Source organism: Xiphophorus hellerii, chromosome 10 (assembly GCF_003331165.1).
Source record: "Xiphophorus hellerii strain 12219 chromosome 10, Xiphophorus_hellerii-4.1, whole genome shotgun sequence".
NCBI lineage: Eukaryota > Metazoa > Chordata > Actinopteri > Cyprinodontiformes > Poeciliidae > Xiphophorus > Xiphophorus hellerii.
The window spans coordinates 3,008,252-3,034,204 of NC_045681.1; the positions used below are offsets into that span (position 1 = coordinate 3,008,252).

Sequence of the window (25,953 nt, forward strand, 5' to 3'; positions counted from 1 at the left end):
ACAAATTGTGAGAAACATGTCAGATTTTTTTATTTTCTTTTTTCTCAGAATTAAAGTCAGAATTCTGAGAGTAATAATTCTCTGGGTTTTTTAGTGTCCCTAATTGTCTTCCATACTTCCCAGATAATAACTCAGTTTAACTTTATTTTCATTCTAGGTGACGACAGAATGGCGATCACTTTTCTGCTGCTGCTGCTGCTGATGGTGTCTCTGACTTCTGCCTCTGCACTGAAAGGTCAAAGGTCAGCCACACCCCCCCCCCCCCCTGCTAATGTAAATAATGTAATTATTTTCCCATAAAAATATTAATATAATGCTAAAAACACCATTACTAATGAGCTCTTTACTAATTCTTAATAAGCATTTTTAAGACACTTTTATTAAAAAATGCATACTGTTATTTTGAAGAATATTAATTTTAAGGTTATACCTGCTTTTCATTAGTTTATCATCTTAACAGTTAAATGAATACACTGCAAAAACACTAAATTTCACTAAGTATCTTCGGTTTAGTTTCTAGCGCAAATATCTTACTACACTGAAATAAGTCAAAACTAACTTACAACTTTTCAGAAGGACTTAGGAACTTGTTTTAAATAAATAATTCCTTAGTATTGATTTAAAAAGAGCTAGTTAGTGAAGTAACAGATAATCCTGATTAAAATGATTGACTTTAAACAAGCTCCTATATTTTGCTGAAAAGTTACATTGAAATTACTTTTGTCTTATTTCAATAGCACTGAGATATTTTCACTAGACACGACCAAATATATTTGGTAATATTTTGTGTTTTGTGTTAATAACTGACAGTCTTATTGCAGAGAGGTTTATGTAATCATTAAAATCAAAGCAGAATAATTGTAATTGCTGTGAGCTGAACCACATTGTTGTTTCTGCAGCGCTGGAATAGATGCCGACCCCCGGAGAGCGGACCAGATTCACAGGTCGGAGGTCAAGGAGAGAAAATCCGCTCCCAAACCACAAATCATCCCATATTATTCAAACATCAACCAGTTTAAGATGTCTAACCTTCTTACCTCTTTGTTTTAATCCCTTCCTTATTTTACATTTGTGTTAAATAAACTCGACCTGATCATTAGTTTGTAATTTTGCTGATCTCCTCCTTTTTCTTTTTCTTTTCAGTAACACCCTGAATGCAAAGTTACGTCTCCGTCGAGCCCCACGTTACGCAGTATGCAAATCCAGGAAATGTCGCTTTCTCAACTCGGGCAACGCTTTGCCCCAACTCAGCAACAGGAAATTGGAAGAGGGGGCGGCGAAGGCCCAGGACCCGTATGGATTCGGCCGTTAGGGCCGGATAGGGCCGGTCGTCCAAACTGGCATGTTGAGATCTTTCCAGTTTCATGCACAGAATGAAATAATGGCAAATAAGAAGAAAAGAGTATTATTACTGAAACAGGTCTATATAAGTAGTGGTTGTAATCTTTTTAATGTTGATTATTGTGATTAAATAATAATATGATTGTGAAATGTATAAGATGAATCACGTTGTAACCTTAGTGCTGTAAGTAGGCCACAGGTAAAAATCAGTTAGGGTCAGGACGAAACTAAAGAAAATAGAGGAACTTTGAAATTGTTGTTGTTGAAAAAGTATAATTGAGCATGATTATATAATCCTTCTCTATAAAAGACTCTGAAAAGCAGAACAAAGCGCTTAGTCCCCGGCTGCAGACGTCCAGACAGAAGACCTACGGAGGACAGGAGCCACGAAAAGACATGGCCTCACCAGGGCTGGGCAACTCCAGGCCTCCAGGGCCGGTCACAACTTTTAGATGTATCTTTACTTCAACACACCTGAGCCAAATAATGAGGTTGTTAGCAGGACCCCACAGCTCCAGGCCACAGCTGATGACAAACTGAACCACACTGAGGACAACAACATGCAGTGAAGAATCAAGACTTTGTCCAAGAACAGCAAAGTCGCCTGTTGCCGAGATCATGCGCCATCTGAGCATGAGTTGAACTGCTCATTCATTAATTAGCAAAACAGATTAGGGAAAGGCAGTAGATTGAATATATGTAATTTTGAAATTAACTTGGATCTAAAACTATTGATTATTGAGTTTATGCTGTTGATTAACCTTGCTAAATAAAGCATCATGAAAAATTCTAAGGTGTGGACAATCAAATTAATGTTGTCATCTTTTAGTGTAGAGTTCTTTTAATGATTGTAAAAACTAATCTCTAGAACTACTGGTTCTAGAGTTTAGTTTAAGATAGATAGATAGATAGATCTGTATTTACAGTTGTCATGTCAGGAAGTGGACTCCAAAAAGGGAGCAGCTAAAGTTATTTGTTTTGAAAATCCTGTGGTTTTGACAAGCCACGCCCCTTTTTTTGAGTTTGCTACTCATGCAGCTGCGCTGTGACGACACAGCCTCACCTGTTAGGTGTGTCTGGGCAGCAGCGCACCTCGTTTATCCTCTTTGACTGCAGGAACAACACAAGCAGGAACTGGTATTATAGTGGCGGAAAATGGCCAGAGAGAAATCCTAACCTGGAGTGCTTTCCTCTACAAACCTCCCGCTGACGAGGAAGGAAAGGAAAGAAAAGGGGAAGATGAAAGACACCGGAGAAGTGCGAGGAAGCACAGACAAGCTCGGGAAATCTGAGAAAGACCAGGTGGGTAAAGAAGAGAAACAACTAAACAAGTAAAGCGAGCTGTATTATGACGGCGGTGATGGAAAAGGAGCGGAAGAACAAAGCAGGCATTGTTGAGTCTCGAAAGTAGAGAAACATTAGCTTTGTGTGGACCTCGCTTACCTACTTACTGTCGCTGACACCGATTATAACAATGTTTTATTTATGGAAACCCACGAATCTGTAGCAGCGTGATTCCGGAGGGAACGTAAAAGTCCAACGTAATCCTCAACACCGCTTATCCAACAAGTTACCGGAAGTTAGTTGACATATCGCGTTGGGATCAAAGCTCCGACCAGCAACACATTAAACGTGTTTACACTTCAGAGACCTCGGTTAACTAGTTGCAGATGTTGTGCCGGGATCTGTTTGCGCTTCTACACTGTGATTTACTGCTTCGTTCTAAATCCATGGTGACTTTAAGTCAAGTCGTACAATAAAACTAGTAAATTTATGTATTTAATCTTTGCTGTTCACCTCGGAATCATTCAGACTTCCTAAGTAACATTTTGACCATTTTAAAAAATATTTCTAAAGAAATATTTTGGTACGTGTCACTAAAACACGCACTGTCAAAACAAACATTTAAAAATGTCCTTTGAATTTCTCTAGCATTTAATCTGTTAACAATTTAATACTCTTAAAGATATTGTCAAGCAGTTTATTTAAAAACCAAAACAAACTAAATCTACACTAACGTATCATTTCCCAGTTTTTAAAAAAATTTGAATCCATTTACTAATATCAGTAAACATAAAACAAGCGACTTCTTACAGGTCTTTTGAATAGATCTAGAAGCATTGAAGTTGCATTTGTACGGAAGAAGATTAATGCCACTGAAAAAAGAATAAAAACAAACAAATCTGAATCTCACAATTCTGACTAATGCAGATAAGCATTAAGAAATGCTAATCTTTTTTAGATTAGATGCAAGTTGTGCAGGAGGAGAACTGATTTGTTGTTGGATTTATGTGTTTTATTTTTTACTCGGCATTCTGACAAATCAAATTGTACGTTTGTCTCCCTGCAACGGCCTTGACTTCATGTGGATGTAGCGATTTCGCAGAGAATCGGACATGAATATCTTTTATTCGATGTCATCAACCAGACTGGAGTTTTGTTGCAACTGGAAATGCTAAAGATGTTTGATAATGGAACCATCCCAGTCTCCCCTGGTCTTCTGACTGTTTTATTATTTTCAGCTTTTCCTGTTTACCATGCGGTTTCAAATATTTTGCTGTATTTAAAGTAACTGCATGCAAATAAAGAGGACAGGTTTGGTTAGTTGGATATGAGGTTTTGGTTTTGACATCACACCTGAATACAGTGGTTGTTTAGCAGCTCAATCTATTGACTACATTACTATCTGTTATGTGCATGCCATCAGTAAAGTTTGTGTTTCTCTGGTTAAATAGTTTACTCTCGCAGCCTTCACAACATGGAATACACATACAGCAGAGATATTAATATTAAACTCAGGTTTTCCTGTGGCTGCTCTATTGTCCTGTTCAGACTTAAGGGGATGGTTAATTTTTCCAGTTTTCAAGGACAAGCAAATTCTCTGTTTTGCACATTTATAATCTCCCAACACACTGAAATCCTGACATCTGGGCTTCTGTCGTCCACGTTGTTCTGCAGCTCATTTGACTCCATTAATTTAAAAAGGTGCCTAAAATAGAAAACATTGGTTTTATTCAATTTATCATAACGATTGTGTGCAGAAGTTCCAATAATTTTAGTTGGAATTCAACTCATATTATTGGTTGAATTGAATTATATTCAAATAATATATTTTGAATATAATATTTCAAAAATATATTATGAAATAACCAGTTTAAGTTGTTTTTATTAGCATCTATTACAAAACAGATAAATAAATCATGTAGTGTACAAGGTGTACTCGAACATTAAGTTGGTTGTTCTGACCGTAAAACACAGGATAGAAGAGCAACGCAGAGTTAACTTTTCTGAGGAACTTGATTCCTCACAGCAGCTATTTCGCCAGACTGAGGGCCGCGTTCCATTTCTTTAAGCTGTGCCAGTTTACACGGCTTCTGTATGATCCGAGTCATGTACAGAACTAAATGGAGCAGACCCAACTTGCAGAATATGTTTCTACAACAATGTAGAAACATATTCTGCATTGTTGTGCACATACCTGCACATGTGTTCATGCCACATGGGTACAAATGCGGTTAGAATATTTATGAAGATGAGATATATGTGTAAAAGTGCCACTTTGATCACTGAGACTGATGTGTAACATCAAAACATTACAAATACTGAAGTATTACGTTGTGTCAAAGGATGCATGCCTTTACAATCAGCTCTGGTTGCATGGCTGCAGCTAAGGAGGAGTTTTCCCGTTAAGTGGAAGGGAATAAATTGAACTGCAGAGACGGTGTGTCAGAGCAGCGTATGGCATGCGGCAGACTTATTTCATTCCTTGTATGTGTAAAACACGCATCTATTTTAGTAGAAGCTATCAGAGATTAGCTTCCTGGTCAGATGGATACAGTGTTTTAATAAATTGCAGCACAGTGGAAGTTTAGTGGAAGGAAAAAGTGTTGTAGAAAAGGGTGCACACAGCTTGGGTAACTGTAGGTCAGAGAGGATTAGAAGAAAAATAAGTCTGTCACAATGAACAATTAATTAATTACATGATACATTTAAATGAGCTTGATCATTTCCATTCTGATTTATATTTTTGAAAGGCAACTTTGTTTACTTGATAATCCATTTTATTTATGGTTTTGGTTGTTGTTTTATTATATATTTAAAATGTCTTCCAGTTGCAGTGTGGAATGTTCTGTACAAATTTGAAGTTTATTATTTTTTGAGGTGGCGAACTTGCATTATTATGCCATTATCATCTCATTGGTTAAAAACAATACGGGACTTTAATCAGTGCTGAAAAATAAAATCAAATATTTGGTCTAATTTCTTGTGGAAATATTATAGTAAACCAAAACTAATTTTCCAGCAAGACATAGATAACATTTATTTTTGAAAAGTATGAGTTCCACTGGCAGGACATTTCACTTATAACATGTGGAAATTATTGCAAGTGAAATAATCTGGCAGTAAAACTAGCATTTAAAAAATATCAATATTCACCGTTTCCTGCATGAATTATGATACTTTAGGAAACGATTTTTTCCAGTGTTTTTTATTTTTCTAAAAGAAATTGTAGGATTTTTTTTATTTTTTTATCTATTTATTTTTACAGGATCAGTTGTAATTTTCTCCAAATACAAACTTGTTAAATACATCAATAGTCTTGGGGTCTTTGGGGATTACTTTATGTCACAATATTTTATTTATTTACCTGCCAGAGTTCTCCGCAGTAGAAGGAGGGACTGAATATTCTTGAGTTGGTCGGCATGTTTTTGTTAAAATGTAAAATTTGTTAAGTTTTTTAACAAAAAAAATTTATTGCCACATGGTCAGTAGTTGGCAGTGTATTGTAAGATGCACCAGTGTCCGGATGGATGGATGTGTGTCAATCACCCTTTTATAGCTGCCCACAAAGGCTTACAAGACACAATAAAAACATATTCAAACAAGGGGACCGACATAAATATTCTTTAAATAAGAAGCGTGCTAACTGAAACACAAAATACTTAAACAGCGCATTTTACCCTCACCCATTAAATAAAAGAAATCTGGATAAACATCAAGTATTTTAGTAACTAAATCATTTATCAACCTCAAGTACAAAGGGCAGTAAAACAAAAAGTGCACTTCGCTCTCAACTTCCCCCAAATCACACAGAGGACGTCTCTGGTCCTCTGGGGCTGAACGGTGGTCTGTGCGCATTTATCACATACAAATCTAGAGGAAACACAAACAAATGGCTTTTCTGTCCACTGCAGTGACCGCTGTGCATGACAGGGTTAAATTATTATTGACTTTAAACAAACTCCTATATGTTGGTTAAAAATGAGTTAGTTATGTCTTATTTCACGTGTATTAAAATAGTTGCACTTGAAATTAGACCAAAAATACTTGGGAATGTTGGTGTTTTTTGCAGTGTTTCAAAATATTTCTAATTTCAAAGATGTGAGAAAACCAGCCTCTACGCTGCTGCTGTGCGTCATGGATTTATGTCGGCTGAGCATAGATTCAAAGTTGAATCAGCAGCGCCCCGTCAAAAGTCACATTCAGGTGTTCGGGTTGAGCCTGACTCTCCAGCTTGAGACATTCTCTGTTCTCAGCTGCATTTTCAGCTCCCTGCAAGCAAACATGCACAGAAGGGTAAGAGTGGGTTTAAACTGGACTTTGTAAACGCTTTACTTCAGCTTCCTGAACTGTTTGAAATCTTCACAGACTTGGATCGCCAAGATCTACAAGAAAAGAGTTTGCACCACCTTCGTGGAGGACTCTTCCAGGTAACTGCAGAGTGACGGTTATGTGCTGCGGTGTGGATATCGGACCCTCATCTCGTCTCTTTGTGTCAGTAATGGAGCGCTGTGTCAGTGCGGAGGAGCGAGAGACGCCCACTCCTCCGTGGCGCTCGGGGACTGCTTCAGCACGGCCATTGTGAACCGCTGGGACAGCGCCCAGCACTCGTCTGAATACCCGACCGACGCTTTTGGAGAGGTTCAGTTCGCAGGAGCCAGCAAGAGACACAGCCATGTGGGTCCTTTTTGTTTTGCTTTAAGAAGTCTTATCTGAATTGGTTAATAAATGTCTTTATCTTGAATCGTCAAGATAAAGACATTTATCTTAATCTTATGACCTAATTATCAAGAGATTATAGTATTTGTCAGCACATTGGAGATTCCTGAACTCTGACCTGTGGCTGCACTTAAGTCAATAAATTGTCCCATTGTGGATTTATTCTGTTTCAGACAATCCAACTACTTTTACTATCAGAGAAAGAACTAAGTAAATACTAAATCCAGTTGTTAAATTATGGTTTTATTTGTAAAAGTGATCCAAAGCAACTTGGCTCCATGTGGAAAAGCCCAGTACACTGCAAAAACACAAACTCTTACCAAGTAGTTTTGTCTAGTTTATTGTGTAAATATCTTAATAGACTTGAAATAAAACAAATTTAACCTAAAAATAACTTTCCAGAAAGAAATATGAGCTTTTTTTAAGTCGATAACTTCTTAATATTGATGAAAAAGTTTTTGTTCCACTGGCAGATTATTTAATCTATAACAAGATATTTCCCCCCCATTTTTTTAGTGAAATAATCTGTCAATGGAGCTGGAATTTTCATCAATACTAAAAAATTATTGATTTGAAAACAAGCTCCTATATCTTGTTGAAAAAATATTTATAAGTTAGTTTCCTCTTATCTCAAGTGTATAAAGATTTTCTACTAGAAACTGGACCAAAAGTACAAAGATTTTGTGTTTTTGCAGTGTAACTGGTTGAGCCAGCCTTTGCAGCACAGGTTTTCCTGAGATATTTACAGCAACTACCAATGAATGTTGCTGTGGAGGAATTTCAGCCAACTCTTCTTTACAAATTTGTTGTAATTAAGGTAATAATAATCAACTTGAAGTTGGATTTTTCTATTTTATGTGGTTTTGGTCAACATCCTTCTGCAAAACCCAGGTGCACTTGAGTTTAAGATTATGATGGTTACAGGATTTTCTGGTAGAGAGCAGAAATAGTGGTTCCAAATTTTTGTGTACGACTAATTTTGTTTGGATAGTTTTTACACCTTTATTAAATGATGTATTTTTTCTCTATTTAACAACTTTGTAAAATTAATTTTATACACGGCAAACACAAAATCTTACCAAGTAATTTTGGTCTAGTTTCAACTGTAAATATCTTGGTGCACTTGAAGTAAGACAAAACTAACTTGCATGTACATTTTCAGTAAGATATAGCAGCTAGTTCCTCTGGCGTTGTTACCTAGCAACCCCAGCCAAGCCCAGCCCGTCACCTAGCAACCCAGTTCTAGTTCCACTGGCAAATTATTTCACTTATAATAAGACATCTTTTGCATGTTATAAGTCGACGTATCTGCCAAAGAAACTAGAAATTTTCATCAATATTAATGAATTATTGACTAAAACTAGATTATATTTCTTTGTTTGATTTGTCATATTTCAACAATACTAAGATATTTGCACTACAAACTAGACAAAAATTACTTGGTAAGATTTTGTGTTTCTGCAGTTTATCAAACAATCCCAGGTCTGTAAGAAATTTGCATAAACTTGTTTTTAACCTAATGTCTGATCTCTCGCTCGGATGTCTGCTGGTTTCTTTGATTTTTAACTGACAGAAACGTCTTTCTGTCAGTTTTTGCGCCTGTCGTGGGACACCCAACCATCTCTGGTCTACACCTTGATGACGACCCACTGGCGTCTTCCCATACCAAACCTGGTGGTTTCTGTCGTGGGTGGAGAGGGCAGAACAAAGGTGAAGACCTGGGTACGAGAGGTCCTCAGGCAGGGACTTGTGAAAGCAGCACAAAGAGCAGGTGAATGTAAACCGAGTTCTTTAAAAACCAGAGCAGAAAAGATGGAAAAGGGGACGTTTTTTCTCCAAATTGGAAGAGTCAATTATAATCCAGAACAGAATTTCCTTTTAGACAAGGAACTTTTTGCACATTTACATTTATTTACTCACTTTGCATCATACAACGTTGTGCAGTGTTAAATCATTTATGCGACATTTTCACTTCATCCAACACTGCAGCCACTGACTTCTGAGGATTCTCATTCGGTATTTTTTTATTTCATATGAAGATCAAAGCAACGATCTGCTTGTTAATGAACTGCTTGCACACTGCAAAGACACAAAAACTCACCAAGTATTTTAGCTTCTAGTGCAAATATCTTGGTCCACTTGAAAGAAGACAAATCTAACTTACAAGTAACATTTTGGCAAAACATATGAGCTTGTTTTAAGTCAATAATTCCTTAATATTGATAAAAATGTACTAGTTACGTTGGCAGATTATTTCATTTATAACATGGAAAAAATGTCTTGTTATAAGTGAAATAATCTGCCAGTAGAACAAGTACTTTTACCTTTAGTATTAAGGAATTATTGACTCTAAACAACCACCTATGTTTTGCCGAAAAGGTACTACTAAGGTTTTGTCGTATTTCAAGTGTGCTGAGATATTTGCACTAAAATCTAGACCAAGAATACTTGGTAAGATTTTGTGTTTTTGCAGTGCACAGTCAAATCAGTTGTGCACTGAGCCGTGTGTGCTTATTTCACACACGGCTGCAAACAAATGGAAGACAGAGATCAGACAAACTGCAGTATTAGACTCATTAAATCTCCAAAAGACTCAGATATACTTTAAACATCTTTCATGGGAAGATAAGGACCAGATTTAGAGACATTGATTTGTCATGGACTTCTGTTTATACTTTCTATTGAACACATAATGACCTGTGTTGAACTGTCCCTGCCCAGGAGCGTGGATCTTTACAACAGGACTGCGTGAAGGCGTTGGCAGGTGTGTTGGCGAGGCGGTGAGAGATCACGCCACTGCAGCCTCCTCTGACTCCCTCAACAAGGTGGTGGCCGTAGGCGTCGCTCCGTGGGGAATGGTGCACAACAGGGAGCAGCTCGTCAACCCTAAGGTTGTTGTTTTAAGAAGCACATGATCTTACCCTAGAGCAGTGGTTCTTAACCTTTTTTGAGGTACCGAACCCATCAGTTTCATATGCGTATTCACCGAACCCTTCTTTAGTGATAAATAAAATATTTATTTTTTCCTAATTCAAGACATAGGTATATGTTTTTTTTGCTGGTGCACAAAATGAGCCGTGCATGAACGTCTATTTGCTCAAAGAACAAAACCATGAACTCACAGCAAGTTACAGTGTTACTTTATTCTGGCCCCCCAAAAAATATTTCGGCCCCATGAAAGAATTTCAGCCCCCAAAATATTTTTTTACTAATTAAAAATAAATTTGGATTTTTTTCAAAGAATTAAATTTTTTTTAATAACTTCATTTTTTAAAATTTAATTTGTTTTTTGTCGTTTTGAACCCACAAAATACTTTTTGGGGGCCAGAATAAAGTATTGCACAAATTACATTCCTGCAAATCAGTGTGACTCCTGCTGTTGTCTTTGGGAGACCAGTTCAGAGAGGCGTGGCTTCACCTGGGCAAGTGCATCTTCAGAGCAAAGTCTGTTCATTTTCTTCTTCTTTTTTGCTCGACATATTTAGTATGGATTAAAATATTAAGAAAGAAACCACGCGACGTACAACTACGACAGCCGCTGATACTGCGTGCACTAAATTCCCCGCAGCCCTGATTGGCCGAGCAATGTAACAGGATCCTCTGCAGCAAGCGATGGCCAAGCGGGGCGAGTCATCACGACTTTACACAAGTGTGTCTTTACCTCTGCGGCAGAGGCTCCGCCGAACCCCTGAGACCGACTCATCGAGCCCCTGGGGTTCGATCGAACCCAGGTTAAGAACCACTGATCTAGAGGTTTCTATGCTCTGCAGGAAGGTGTGATGGTTACTGAACCTTTTCACCTTCATTGTAAAAAGTACTTATGTTGGCTTGTTGACAAACACAAGAGAGACGAGAGTTACTTTGACTGACTTTTAATCTGTTTTTATATCTTCAAACTCCGTTTTACACCACAAGTACACTGCAGAACTAATAAAAAACACAGATGATGTAAAAAAAAAAAGTCCCTTACTTGTCTCAGCTTGTACAAAATATACAATACAAAACATAAAGTAAACATACCACCTTGACCTACAAGTGGACCAACTGTTGGACTTGAAAACTAATTTTCTGTCTTAATCAGCTCAACATTAGGTCGGTTTGTAAAAATTGTTTTCAAAGCTTTCAGATGCTGGAAGTTCAAATATGATTATTTGAAAAAAAGGAAAGATATTGAAAAGAGAAAGAAAATCACTTGAAATCAATCATGTTGTATGAACTTTCGCCATGGCGTTAACGGCACCGCAGCTACACCTAGTGGCGAAACATGAACAAAAAATAGACACAACTTCTTGAAAAAAATCAACCCTACACATCACTAACAGAGCATCACAACTGCACTGAGGCATAGTGGCTGCCAGTTACCTAGCAACCCCAATGAAGCCCAGCCCGTCACCTAGCAACCAAGGAGCTCCAGCAGGTTTTACCGCTGTACAATGGCTGCTAGAAAAGACAAGTGTTTTGTTGTTGACTTATCATCCATAAACCCCTTTCTGAAATTTTGTTGGTTGTGCAGGAGGCTCCACTTCTGCTTTTCAAAGACTGTACTGTTGTTCAAGTGCGCATCTGTTTGCAGCCATTTTCATGTGCGAGTGTAAACGTTGGGTTTCGGGGGGGCGTGGCCAGCAGCAGATTATTTGGTTTTAAAGTGACAAGACGCTCTAAAACAGTTCAAAATATGCAGAACTGTGTAGACTGAAATCTCATTACTGAAGGATGATTTTATGGAAAGAATGTAATGAAGATGTTTTTTTAATCACCAATAGCTCTATCCTAATCTGTTCAAAAAAACATAATGGGTCCCCTGTAATGGTGGAAAAGGTTCTGTAATGCCTTTGTTTTAATTTTGTACATCACTAAAAGCTGCAATTTGTTCAGGGATGTCTCCGCTATTTAGACTCACTGCAGCTGAAATGGTACAATAATTAATTTTGCAGGTTTCTCATCTGAAATAAATGATCGTGGATGCTTTCTTGAGCAGGGCAGCTTTCCTGCAAAGTACTATGTACAGAACTCAGTTCGGGATTCCTGCTGTCTGGACAACAACTACCAGTCCTTCCTGCTGGTGGACGATGGGAGAGAGGGCCGCAGAGGAGGAGACATGGCCTTCAGAACCAAGCTAGAGGACCACATTTCCCATCAGCGCACAGGAATATGGGGTAAGAAATATATGTATTTACTTTATGTTCATGAAATGGATGGAAAAATAATCTAAGGGCTTCTTGTAGCCTGTAATTTGAACTATTTTGACCTTTTTGGGTAATCTGATAAGCAATGGAAATGAAGATAAAATGAATATTTTTCTTAACAGGTAGCGGAACAATTGACATCCCTGTTCTTTGTATGTTGATATCAGGAGACACAAGCAGTTTAGAGGTGAATTGTCAACTTGATTACTGTCTTTTTGCCTTAGTTTACATGGTAATCATGGAGTTTCTGATCTCTGCCAGCGAATGGATCTGTCTCTAAAGAACTCCATTCCCTGGCTGGTGCTGGCCGGTTCAGGAGGCCTGGCAGACTTCCTCACTGACCTCCTGGAGAATGTGTCGGCTGCCCCAGTCTTCCAGTCCACCAGTGAAGTTGACGGCGAACCTGGTCCCAGTGTGGATCTGAAAGAAAAAGTCGCAGAGCGAGTCAAGAAGCACTTCCCTGCAGAATCGGAGAGTGACAAACTTGTTGAGCGTGTGAGTTCTGCTTGTTTTTTCTGTACTGAACGAGGAAGTGGTTCTCTCTGCACTTTGCATGTCCAGATCGAAACATAACAGGTCATGTTTAAGAAAATACCAAGAAAATATTTACCCAAGTGCTTGTGGTGAGAGTTTTGGTCCAGCTGCCCAAAGTGCCGGAACAGACGGTGGCTCAACTTTTGTTCTTGTTTCTTGACGGTGTCCCTCTTTGGCTACTTCAGTCCTGATGTAGGCCAATTTTCTTTTAATTTTGACGTCTCTGTCTGCAGGCTCTAAGCATCTACCAATGCAGAGACTTGATTTCAATCCACTACGGAGAGCAGGAGAGTCCCACAGACTTTGACACAGTCCTCCTCAAGGCGTTGGTTGGAGGTAGGGAAAACTTTTAAAACTAAAACCTGTAGATGTTTTTATGTGGTCAGACATGATTGTTTTTTGTTTTTCTTACAGCAAGTAAGCAGCGCGTGTCAGTGGAGGCCAGTCCGTACAACGAAGAACTGAAACTAGCTGTTGCATGGAACAGGGTTGACATTGCCAAGAGTGAACTTTTCAATGGAGACATTCAATGGAGGGTAAATGGAAAGAAATGCAGAGTTTTCTACATTTTCTTTGAATCGTTTTTCCTTTTTCTTGGTTATAAAAATGTAATTCTTGTCCAAACAGTATCAGGATCTGAAGGAATCCATGTCAGATGTCCTGATCAATGACAAGCCCCAGTTTGTGCAGCTTTTCACTGAAAACGGTCTAAACATCACCGAATACCTGACCTACGGCAGACTGGAACAGCTCTACTGCTCCGTTCCCGATTCAACGCTGTTATATCAGCTGCTTCAGCGCCAGTTAGTGGTCAGACTTGGAACTGCAACAACTGTGCCTGCAGCAAGTAGCGAGCCAAAATCACCTTTGAGAATGCCAGAAGAGAACTTTCAGAGCGGGCCAACAACAGACATCACCCTTTTCGAGGCGAGTTTCCACTTCCTTCATTGATATTAGACCTTATGAGACTGTGGGAGCCGTAAACAAACCCTTCAGGTACCGCAGGTCATTGTGACCAACTGCTGTCAGATGGTACAACACCTACAACCAGTAATGTATCATTAATAAATTGCTGAAATATCTCTACAGCTTCCAACACCACTGCCTCTGGTATTGCTCATCTATGCAACATGTTACTATGGTGACATTGTGCAGTGCCATAGTTTCATAAGTTATTTGTTATACATTATTTTACTAAGTGCGATATTAGAGCGTCTTTTTAAAGAACTATTTTTATACAATGCTCTAAATATTGTTATATTTTAGATAGTTTTATTTCATTGTGAGTTGTTCATACTGCTGTGATACATGAATATCCCCATGGAGGTGTTTTTCTCTCTATATCTCTGGCTACATTTCTCTCACTCTCTTTCTATTGATATTACAAAAATTATGTGAGAATAAAACACCAACTGATGAAACTTTATTTTCCATATTCTTAGATTTCAGGAGTCCTGGATTTGTTATTGGGTGATACCTGCCAGCCGTTCTACTTTGACGTTTTGGGCATTTCAGACATCAGCTCTAAAAGGAAAGCTGTGAAGGTACGCTTTGTTTTTTCTGTTTGTTTTTATCAATTGTTTGGATAAGAACTCCTTTTGTTTCTTTTTTAAATCTCAGCTGTTGTGGGATTATGTATTTTGGTCTCTCCTTTTGTCTTTTCCTCAGCGTGTCAGTAGGCTGCTGTGTGAAAATCGCTCGTATCAGGACCAGCGCTGCCTCTACCCCTGGGCTTCGCTCTTCATCTGGGCTGTTCTGCAGAATCGCACTGAGATGGCCACTTTCTTCTGGGAGATGGTAAAATGTCTGACACAAAACAAGAATGTATAACATAACCTTTTTTTTTAAGACAAAAAGCTAAAATATGAATCCTAATTTGAAATGATTTTTATTTTAAGTTTGTCAATCCACAGATCTAACATGATCTGCTAATTAAGAATTGTGATTTCTGTCCCAGTTTTATTTAATTTTCTGTTTAAAAGATTAAAAATAAATTTGCACTTGTCATTTGTATTTATCTCATTCATCTTGTTTACTGTATTTATTCACACAAAACTGTGACCCAGAACCGTGAAGCGATATTTAGGTGTATCGTTATTCCCAATATGTTATGATTCGTACACAACCTTCTTCAGCTTTTAGTTATTTTTTTTTTCAGTCTTTCAGCTTTCAACATTTTATATTGCTACTAGACATCAATAAATGAGAAATAGGTTGTTTTTAAGGACAACAAAAATATTTATATAAACATTAGTTTTTGTTTTTGTCAGTTTGGTATATCAGAAAAATTTCTTACGTTGTCAAATTTTCCATATTTAAATGTCGGGTGCGTTACATTGAAAATAACTGAATGCACCTGAGAAAATAATGTAACAATATTCTCTAAAACCATTTCACGTCTTTGCTTGTCCTGCCGTGTTTCTCAGGCAGGAGAGTCGGTGCTGACGGCCCTCAGTGGCTGTAAGATGCTGAGAGAACTGTCCAAGCTGGAGTCTGAGACTGAAATCAAACTCTCCATGAAAGATCTGGCCCAGACGTTTGAGAATCTGGCACACGGTGAGACGGTTTCTAAAATGTTCCACTTTAATTCAGCCAAACATAAAAATAAATGCTGAGAAATATTATTTTGTAGTCTGCTAAATTTATAAACAACTTCAAATGGTATTTGTCTCACAACGTTAATGGCAGTGACAAAGATTGATTTTTACCTTGATGCTGTTGTCATTGACTCTATAAAACTGCATTTTTATTTTGTGGAAAATTCTGCTTTAGAACAGTTTTGCAAGCTATTTTTACTGTTTCTGATCAGAACATTCCTAGATTATTTATTCATAAAATTAGCATAAGTTGCATGAATTTTAAGATGTCAGTTGTGGTTTGTTCAGATAATTGTGTAGCTTATTCTGATCCTTTAAACTCTTCTCAACTGTGATCGTGTCATCAATAAATCTGTTTCAAACAGATTTACCAGGCAAACTAATCTCCTTTGTTTGTCAAAGATATCTTCAGCTCTTGCTATCACAGCGATGAAAGTCGTTCCTTCGATCTGCTGATTAGGAAATCTCCTGTTTGGGGAAGCACCACCTGCTTGCAGATGGGCATGGGCGCCGACGCGCGCCTCTTCTTCAGCCACGACGGAGTGCAGGTGCGTCATCGTTTCTGCACTCTGTGATTATTTATCTGTGTTAAAAAAAATATTGATTTCTGGCCAAAACAATTTTTTAAGCTCTTTTCTGTTCTTTCCATTCAGACTTTTTCCCCTCAAAATCTTACAGGATTGAAGATTTTGAGGGGGAAAAAGTCACAGCGATTTAAATTTATGACTTTAGTTGTCAGTTTTAAATTGAGCTTAAACATTTCATCAGTAACGGAGAAAACCTGAGCTCCATTTTCCCTGGAGTAAATCTTCATCCAGACTCTCCTTTGCATTTTCATGTTTTTGTCAACACCATGTAGTGGTGGGACTGCCAGCATTTTTACACCAACTGAACATGGCCAAGGAAATGTTTCAAGCAAAAATATCTTAATTTGTCACTAATAATTTTGTAATAAAATAAAAAGTCTCTGGCGCACCTAATTTGTGCCATTCTTAAACTCCAAAAATATTAGTCCAAGGGCCACAAATGGCCCCTGAACCTCACTTTGGACACTTTAACCATAACAGCTCAGCCTCTTTTTGCATCTTTTTGTAATGAATCCCACTTGACCTCGCCTCATTTCCCTTCCAGTCGTTTTTGTCCCAGATCTGGTGGGGCGACATGCAGAGAGACACGGCGGTGTGGAAGCTTCTGCTGACCTTTTTCTGCCCTTTCCTCTGCTACACAAACTTCATTTCTTTCAGGTAAAATCTGCAGAATCACGGTTGACATTAGGTTTCCAAATGAGTCGGAGTCGCTGTAACCTTGATTTGCATGTAATATTTCCAACACAGGGAAGACGGTAACCAACAGGAAGAGGAAGGAAGGAGCAGCGATGAAGACCTGAGTCCGGATGCGGACAATCACTACGGGACAACCATCTTCTCTTTCTCCGACATCAAGCACATGTAATGATTATTTATTCTTTTATATTTGATTTTTTTGGCCTTTTCACCAAAAAACATTTTTCACACACAATTCCCTGCAGCAGTAGAAACCTTTTCACATGTTGACATTTTGCAACTGCGCAATTTTTTCACCAATAAAAATCTGAAAAGCGTACATTATGTTTTCACCTCCATTTACCGCAATGCCTCTAAATAAAATCCAGTACCACCTACTTGGTGAATAGGGTCCGTCTGTTTATTCACAAGTCTGTTTAAGAGTTTGAAAAGCAGATAAGAGGAAACTTTGGAGGAGCTGCAGAGATCCAGAGCTCAAATCTGACCGATTATACCACAGTATATTTCCCTAATATGGAGTTTTGATTCAGTGGGTTGAATACATATGCATGTCACACTTTTTCATAATTTCCAAAAAGTTTGAAAACCTCATGTTGTGTTTCTTCCATTTCAACACTACATGCTACTTTAATGTCAGTAACATAAATTGAAGTTTGTGTTTTGCTCTTTGGAAATGATGTTACATCTATACACCTGCAACTAATGATTCATTTAGTAATCATTTAAACTATTAATTATTCTGACGATTAATCAAATAAAAATATTACCACTTTGTGCAGATTTTTCCATGGAATCCTTTTTTGTATAATATTAGAAATACATCAGATAAAAAACTAAAAATGTTATTGCTTATCATCATTCCTTGAGTGAACACTTGATCTTTTTGTGATGCATCTGCAGTAAAACTAGTCCTTCTAACATAGACATATGAAAAGCTCAGTCCTTTCTGCTTGACTTGACATCAGTTGCTGTTATATTTTACATATTTACAGACGAAGGTTTTTTATATCTTAAATGATGCAAAATGTATATTGTCTTTTGTACAGTTTTCTTTCTTAACTACTGCTTTGAGTGCGTTGTTCAGGAAATACTCTCTTTTGAGTCGATGTATTCCAATTAACAATTAATCAACATTGGTTACAATAATCGATTCATTACGATCAATCTGATTAATTGTTTCAACCCTCAGAGGTTTTATTATCACACATTCTCGCAGTTTTATAAACTCGTTCACTGAAAATCTCTCATTTCATTAGTGAAGCTGACGGCCAGCTCTCCAGTCCCATCGGAGGTGAGGCTCTTCTGAAGACACAATCACTGGAAAACACTTCAAAACATCATTAATGTTCATTTTCAGGATCTGTTTTTACTTCGACACAGGCGTTCCTCAGCCCTTCAGACCGCCGCGGCGCCCATTCATAGTGTCCCGCTGGCGCCAGTTCTGGTTCGCTCCCGTCACGGCGTTTTTGGGGAACGTCTTGATGTACTTCCTGTTTCTCGTCCTGTATTCGTATGTGCTGCTGTTGGACTTCAGAGACCCGCCCCCTGTAGGTCTGGCCGTGTCGGAGTATGTGCTCTACTTCTGGGTTTTCACCATGGTGTGTGAGGAGATAAGAGAGGTGAGAAACTGCTTAAACAGATGTTTCTGTTTACTATAGTTTGCATTTCCAATAAGGTAATATGTTATTTATAAATTTTTTTGCTCTTCCAGACTTTCTTTTCAGGGGTGATGACTTTGCGTCAAAGGCTCAGAGTTTACATTCAGGATGTGTGGAATAAATTTGACATTCTTGCTATCACTCTTTTCATCTCAGGATTAATCTGCAGGTATGAACTTTTAATTAATTTAAACTTATTTATATTCTCCCATTTCACCACAAAAGTTTCTAAAGTCATTTTTATTATTGTTGACGTAGAAAGTCTCAAATGATTTTCTCTGTTCTGTTGGTTTATGTTTAAATGTGGTTGTTTTAAAGGCTGACCACTAGATGGTGCCGTTACCACTGTATTTATTTTGCGTTAAGGGGACCTATTGTAAAAAAAAAAATCACATTTTGAACGTTTTTATACTTAACTGCTTAAAATTAGCCACCCAGTCAGTTTTTAGTCAATTAGTTAATTTATTTTGATGTCTGGAAAATGAACCGTTTTAAAAACCTTCCAATATTTAATATATTCAGCAGGCATTGCGTCGTCACCTAGCAACCCTAGCCAAGCCACGCCCCGTTTCCTAGCAACACAAGCAGATCTCCAGCACATTTGGTCAGCTGGTTTTACCACTGTATGTGCTGTACAATGGCTGCTGGAAAAGACAAGTGTTTTGTCATTGACTTTCAATCCAGAAACTGTTTGCTTCATTCTTGTCTGTTGCGCTGGAAGCTCCACTTCTGCTTTTCAGAGATGTACGGTTGTATAATTGCGCATCTGTTTGCGACCATTTTCACGCGGTTGCGTTGGGGGGCGTGGCCAGCAGCAGCTCATTTGGATTTAAAGCGACAAGACGCCCTAAAACGGCTCAAAACAGGCAGAACTGACCAGACTAAAATCTAGTCATCTAAGAATAATTTTGTGCAAACAAATTTAATGAACATTCTTTGTATCGCCCATAAACCTGTTCTAACCGGTTCAAGGAAGCATAATAGGCAACCCTTAACTGTATTTTAAAGTTTGACCACCAGATGGCGCTGTTATCACACTAATTATTTTTGCATTAACATTTATTTCAGGATGTTTGCATGGTCTTATGAGTATGGAAGGGAACTCCTGTGTGTGGCCTTCATGGTCTTCACCCTTCGTCTCATTCACATTTTTGCCATTCACAAAGAGCTGGGACCAAAAATTATCATTGTTGGCAAAATGGTGAGAAAAGTTTCCAACATTATTCATTTTTCTGTTGTTGTTTTTTTTCCAGTGCAACAAAAAGCGTCTCTCTTTTCTTTTAAGGTGAAAGACGTCTTCTTCTTCCTCTTCTTCCTGGGAGTTTGGATCATGGCGTACGGAGTGGCCAATCAGGCTTTGCTTTACCCCCGCGACCCGAATTTTGATCGCATCTTTCGCAGAGTTTTCTACAGGCCGTACCTGCACATCTACGGTCAGATTCCTGTGGAAGAGGTCGATGGTAAGATGAACGTTTCATGGATTTTATAGCATTTTGGAATTTAATTTTGATATTTTACATGTCTGAAAAAGAAAAAAACATCTGATTTTCCACCAGGTACTGCAGCCCAAATGTTAGATTCATTCATCTTCTGATTTGTCCCATAATCCCTAAACCCTTTAGCCATCCCTCTGTCCATCCAGCTAGGCATCTTTCCTTTTTTCCCCTCAATCCGTCCCTCCCTCCCACCCATTTGTCATCCCGTCCGTCTGTCCGTCCATTGGTTTATCTGGGTTTATATGTAAACCCAGATGAAAGCAGCAGTAAATTGACGATAGAATGAAACATAACTACTTTTCTCCTGATCTCAGTGTTTTTTGTTTGTTTTGTTTTTGTCCTTCAGTTAAACATGTTTGGGATGTAGAATGCACCGAAAACCTGACATTGATTGACGAAGGCGCTGAGCAGTGCAGAAATCCCTCTGGTAACTGGTTAGTGGTCATTCTGCTGATGGTTTATCTCCTGGTGACCAACATCCTGCTCATCAACCTGCTCATCGCCATGTTCAGGTAGGTGGACCAGGAACGGACAAGCAGATGCCTCTGATTCTGGTTTAATGAAATGACTCTGATTCTGGGTTTAATGAAATGACTCTGATTCTGGGTTTACTCTACTCTTGTCCACGCAGCAACACGTTTACTGAAGTCCAGGTCAACAGCGAGTTCTACTGGAAGTTCCAGCGTTACAACCTGATTGTCCAGTATCACTGCAGGCCGTCACTGGCTCCTCCGTTTATCATCTTCTCCCACATCAATCTTTTCATCAAGAGGAAGATCCGTAAAGTTCCCTCTGTCAAGGTTCAGCAGTTTGGTCAGTATTTTAATTGGATTAGCAAATTTGGGTGTTTCAGATTCTTTATTTGGGATTATAAATCTGAGTGACTAAACTAAAATACACATCAAGTTCTTTTGGAGACAAAATTTTGCAGCTTTATTTCAGACAAACATTGTTTCATGCTTCCAACTTTGGGAAAAAGTTGGGAGAATGCCTATTCCATGTTATAAATGATGTAGTCGTAAGACATTTAACTGATTCAAGCACAGAATTGACTTCAAATATAGTAGAGAACTTTTATGACGAATTAGAGCAGAGACTGTGAGGCAGGAGTTGTCCAGCATTAGTGTGTGACCTTACTAATGCTCTCCTGGAATGGTTCAGTATTTCCAAAACACATTCCTCAGCCAATGAAAGTCATGAGGGTGTAAAGTCAAGCACCTTATTTTTCTTTGCTTACTGTCGCCTTTTTAATACAGATTACATGAGGGTCAACTTTATGTTTATGTTACCATCTGCTTTCCTTTGCCTTTTTGTAGTTTTGCAGTTAAGTCAGAAGGCTGCCAACAGACTGATGACATGGGAGACGATCCAGAAGGAAGACTTCCTCACTGCCCAAAACAAAATCCAGAAAAGCAGCGACTCAGAGAGGCTGAAACGGATGTCTGTCAAGTGAGTGCATAGATTACTGTTAATGATGACAATGATTTATTATTATCATCATTTGAATTTCAGTTTTTCTCTCTAGGATGGATAGTGTTGCTAAACATATGGCTGAAAACAGAGACCTTGACCAGAGACTTCGGGCTCTCGAGAACGAGGTGAGGATAAACTTACAGCTGTCTTTGTGCTACCTGCTTTTGAGGTTCATGAATGTGAATAAATAAATAAATAATGAAAGACAGAAAAATAGCAGAAAGATCAAGTGTTAAGAATTCCAAAGCCACATCATGTCTTTGAACGCATCACCGTTTAAACAGCCTGAAAACGATGAAAAAAGTAGCATCCAGTGACTCTCATGGCCGAAGTTGGAAAGATTGATGGGTGAGGTGATTATTTCCTACTTCAACAGGCATTTATGAGCTAATTACACATAAATACATGTGTATTTAGGAAATTAATACCCCAATCACCTCACCCATTACAAATATGTTCCGCGGCCATGACTTTGTTCCTTTATTCTTGCTAAAATACAGAAAACTACAAGAAATTCCTCCTGTAGTTTTTTTAAATGAAACAAACAAAACAAAACCACAAGTAATGAGGCAGGCAGGCAGCGATGGAACAGTAAACAAAAAGTGGAAGTCACATCAGAGTTTGACCTTTAGTACCACTAATTAAAGCTAGCATAGCCTTTTCTCTTGTTTTAAACAAGTTAGCTCTAATTCGCCAGCTAGCTTTGCTAACAGCCGAAACATTACACTGATGTTGCATGTGATTTATAGAAATATTTTAAAAAATTCACTGCAAAACAACATATTAAAGATTTTAGTTGATTAAAGGTGCAGGTGATGTATTACAGCCACAGAAAATTAGTTCAAAATAAAGTAGTTTTCATAACCAGACAAGTTTGTATTTTAAGAATTTAAAAATAAGTTTTTTTTTTTTTTCAAAGTACCTTTTTGTGACTTTGTGAAAACTTGTTTTCCTTAGTTTAAACCCCCGTATCTTTAAGACCCTTCTGGTCTGATTTGTCATTTCTCTTAGTGTTTATACATGTATACATCTTTTGGATTGATAATCAACTAATGCGAATACAACAGAATACATAACTTCACTTACAGCTGAAGAATCAAAAAATTAACAACCAATAACTATGATAAAACTGGCCGGATCTTCTCTGCATTATGCTGATTAATTTTCCATGAATTTGCCTGCCTTTTATGTAACATTAGTTTTGAATAGAGAAAAAAACACCTCATATTCTGCCTAGTCAAAGGCCTCTCTCAAAGGAGAATAAAACAAAAGAGAAAAGGTTGGAGATGCACAACGAATTTCACACACAAACACAAAAACAGGGTAAGATATGAAAAGGAGAGGCCTGAACTTTAAGTCACATCTTTTGTGATAAATTCACTGGTTATCAGGGTATTTATTTACAGTTGGACCTGAACTATTTTTTTAGCTGCTACTTTAAATATTAATATGACCGGTTATCGTTTAGCCTCCAGTTAGCCGCCTTAAGTCAATTTTATTTCCTCAAATTTTTTTTACCCGTTTTTGTCCTAATTTTGTTTTACATCCTTTTAACTTAAAAGAAAACTATCTCAATAAATATATAATTAACTTTGGTTTTTGTAATGAGACAAAATTCAGATGAACGTAAAGAAACAATCCCTCAAGATAAAAACCCTTCAAATAGGAACTGAAAACTGACACTACGCACTGAAACAGAATTAGGTTGTGGGGAATACAGCTGTACTTTAAAATATTTTATAGCCTCATAGTTTTTGAACAGCTTTCGTTTCTTCATTATGGTTTAACTGAGGTTTTTGCCAATGTCCTCATGAACCCATTGACTTTTATGTCATTGTGTTTTTTTTATCAGTTAAATGGTTAATGTTCTGAAAAATACTTAATTTCTATCCATTTCCTGTTGGTGTTTGTCAGCTATCTGACCTGGCACTGGATCAATCCACTGGCATGTTGCATGTTGATGTTGGAAGTTATTTTTAATCATCTTAGTTTCTAAGTTCATGTCACAAATTGGTGTATAACTGCTGATAATTGCAGGATAAATAAATGTTTCTGAATCGTTTAATTCTAAATGTTGACTTGAATCTTTGCGTGTTGAGATGCTAGGCTAACAGTAGTCATATCTGTTTTCATATGACTTGTTGATTATTAAACTTGCAGTGTATATGTATATTTTTTTGTTCTCTTTAATTACAAAAATTGCAGATAATCGTTCTCCTTCTTCTTAAACCGTTCTGTTTTAAATGGCTGGAGTTATACCAGCATGCTTGTATTTCTCCAACATGCCTGCTGAGTTTCTGCTGAATGAATCCTAAAAATAGGGCGTGGAGCTGGACTCAAATTTGATAATTGCTGAATTAAAGTCAAAAGTGCAAAACCTAAAGGATTTTTAGATGGCTTGGCATCATTATCTTCTGCTAAGGGAAAATAACCTGATGAATTTAACTTTACTTTTTCTTTGGTTTGTTATTTTGTTTGTATTTACTTTTAAAAAGCACTTTGTATTTTCTTTGTTGCTGCTGATGTGCTATATAAATAAAATTACCTTTACCTTTTCTTCCTTCTTCTCCTCAGATGGAGAACTGCTCAAATGCTCTGAGATGGATTGTTGATACTTTAGCACAAGGTGGTGCGTTTAAACCACCCAGACCGCCACCTACGTTTAGAGGTAATTCCCAGAATTATGCAAAAAGCTTCACAAGCGTCTACAGGAATATTGCAGCAATTTAATGTGACACAGACTGTCAGCCAGTTTGACAAGTTATTCAAAACTCCAGGGTATTTATCCTCACGTCTGCCATCTCTTACCCTTCCTGTGATTTCCCACACAGATGGCGTTCCCAGTTCTTCCAGTTCGTCGTAGCTGAACCGTCACGACCTAAAAGGCCTAAAAGGAACGTGACACATTGGCAGCTTGTTGAGGCTCATACATGTGGTTCCCACCCGTCATTATCACTGGATTAAAAACAACAATCCGCCTGTTACACGTTCAGACACACCTAAACGCGGAGCAGTATTCATGGACTGATATTGAAATGCTGGTAGTTTTTTTTTTTTTTGTTTACTATGTTTGCATTCTGGTCAGTTTAACATGATCTGTGCTGTAGCTGATCTAAAACTGCACTGCAAAAAGACAGTGCAGTTTTAACTACACTTAAAATAAGGCAAAACTAACTTATAATTAACTTTTCTAATTGTTTTATGTTTCCATTGGCAGATTATTTCTCTGATAACATTGGAAAAATGTCTTATTAGTAAAAATAATCTGCCAATGGAACAAGAACTTTTTCATCCATTTGAAGGAATTATTAAGCTCATACAGCTTGCTGAAAAGTTATTTGTGAGTTAGTTTGACCTTTTTTAAAGTGTAGTAATATATTGGCACTAGAAACTAGACCAAAATAACTTGGTACGATTTTGCGTTTTTGCAGTGTGTGAATATTTACTTGGGGAAATAATGAGTATTTAATTTTATTGTGTTTATTTACGGTTTATTTTAAGGCGGTTGCTTAAAATTAGCTGCAAAAACTGTTGTCTCTCATTGAGCCTAAGAATTTTATACCTTCTGTCTAATAAATGCATGAAATGATGTTGATTTAACACTTGTTGTGTTATTGAAAGCCCTAAACTGTTGTTCCCTCACACTTGTTCACATAAATTTGGGATACTGTACTTTTTAGACTTTTCATATTTATTAGATGGATTTTGAAATCTAGAAGCCAGTTGTCTTAATTTAAAAAATAATTTTCAGAAGCTGGTTTGACTTTTCTCATTCGGTTAAATGCATTCGGGTCACGTAAAACTCATGGGAGGAGAATTTACTGAGGACAGGGGAGTCATGGGCAGAGCAGAAAGGGCATGGTGCCCGGTTTCAACATGACATGGCTCCACTGAAGGTCACATAGTGGAGCAAACTGTTGAAGGAGCCTTTACTCTAAATAGTTAGCTGGGCCAGCTGTCGATCGCATGCAGCAGCAGCTCACTCTGAGAAACGCCGTCATCCCTTCCTGACGTACATTTCGTCTGACTGTGCAGGTTTACAGCGAGGATTGTTTTAAGATTATTTAAAATATGAAGCCATCCTGTGACCCGCTCTCTGCTCTCACTGACGAAACCTGAAAGTGAAAGCATTACACGGTTAAAAAGCGACTGGAATGTGCACATGACTATCTTCTTCATTTCTATTTACATCCACGCTGTACATCATGCTGTCATCCTCCTCCTCTGAGCCTGAGATCATTTTACAAACTGGCATTTAAAGATATTTCACTTTGCTTTTTATCACTGGCACCTCATAATATTTGGCATTTTATTTATTTAGATTATATTTCATTTCCTCACACTGCAGAGGATCAACTGTTTGGTTGTAAATACAGATGAACCAA

General features: G+C 37.8%; 1 protein-coding gene across 2 annotated transcripts; it reads left to right on the forward strand.

Annotated features, from left to right (window-relative positions):
- The first annotated feature begins 2,389 nt into the window (after positions 1–2,389).
- On the forward strand, positions 2,390–25,168 carry LOC116727652 (transient receptor potential cation channel subfamily M member 4-like). Of its 2 annotated transcripts, XM_032575216.1 has the most exons (28): positions 2,391–2,643; positions 6,991–7,052; positions 7,122–7,299; positions 8,932–9,112; positions 10,063–10,232; positions 12,320–12,497; positions 12,650–12,714; positions 12,789–13,022; positions 13,295–13,397; positions 13,476–13,597; positions 13,689–13,988; positions 14,504–14,605; positions 14,730–14,858; positions 15,488–15,617; positions 16,061–16,206; positions 16,790–16,902; positions 16,993–17,106; positions 18,198–18,232; positions 18,322–18,560; positions 18,653–18,768; positions 19,668–19,800; positions 19,885–20,059; positions 20,442–20,607; positions 20,727–20,908; positions 21,412–21,544; positions 21,621–21,693; positions 24,143–24,236; positions 24,400–25,168. In XM_032575216.1, the coding sequence occupies exons 1-28, from the start codon at positions 2,581–2,583 to the stop codon at positions 24,429–24,431; spliced, it is 3,768 nt and encodes a 1,255-aa protein (XP_032431107.1). In that variant the 5' UTR covers positions 2,391–2,580; the 3' UTR covers positions 24,432–25,168. The 2 variants fall into 2 exon arrangements, with proteins under 2 accessions (XP_032431108.1, XP_032431107.1); XM_032575217.1 differs by lacking the exons at positions 24,143–24,236; positions 24,400–25,168 and having other exon boundaries at positions 2,390–2,643; positions 21,608–21,693.
- The last annotated feature ends 785 nt before the right edge of the window (positions 25,169–25,953 follow it).

Excerpts from the sequence above, each read along its gene's own strand:
- LOC116727652 (XM_032575216.1), top strand. The coding sequence starts at position 2,581 with ATGAAAGACACCGGAGAAGTGCGAGGAAGCACAGACAAGCTCGGGAAA. Across the intron at positions 15,618-16,060 it reads GTTTGAGAATCTGGCACACG|ATATCTTCAGCTCTTGCTAT; the intron begins GTGAGACGGTTT and ends TGTTTGTCAAAG. Across the intron at positions 17,107-18,197 it reads TTCTCCGACATCAAGCACAT|TGAAGCTGACGGCCAGCTCT; the intron begins GTAATGATTATT and ends TCATTTCATTAG.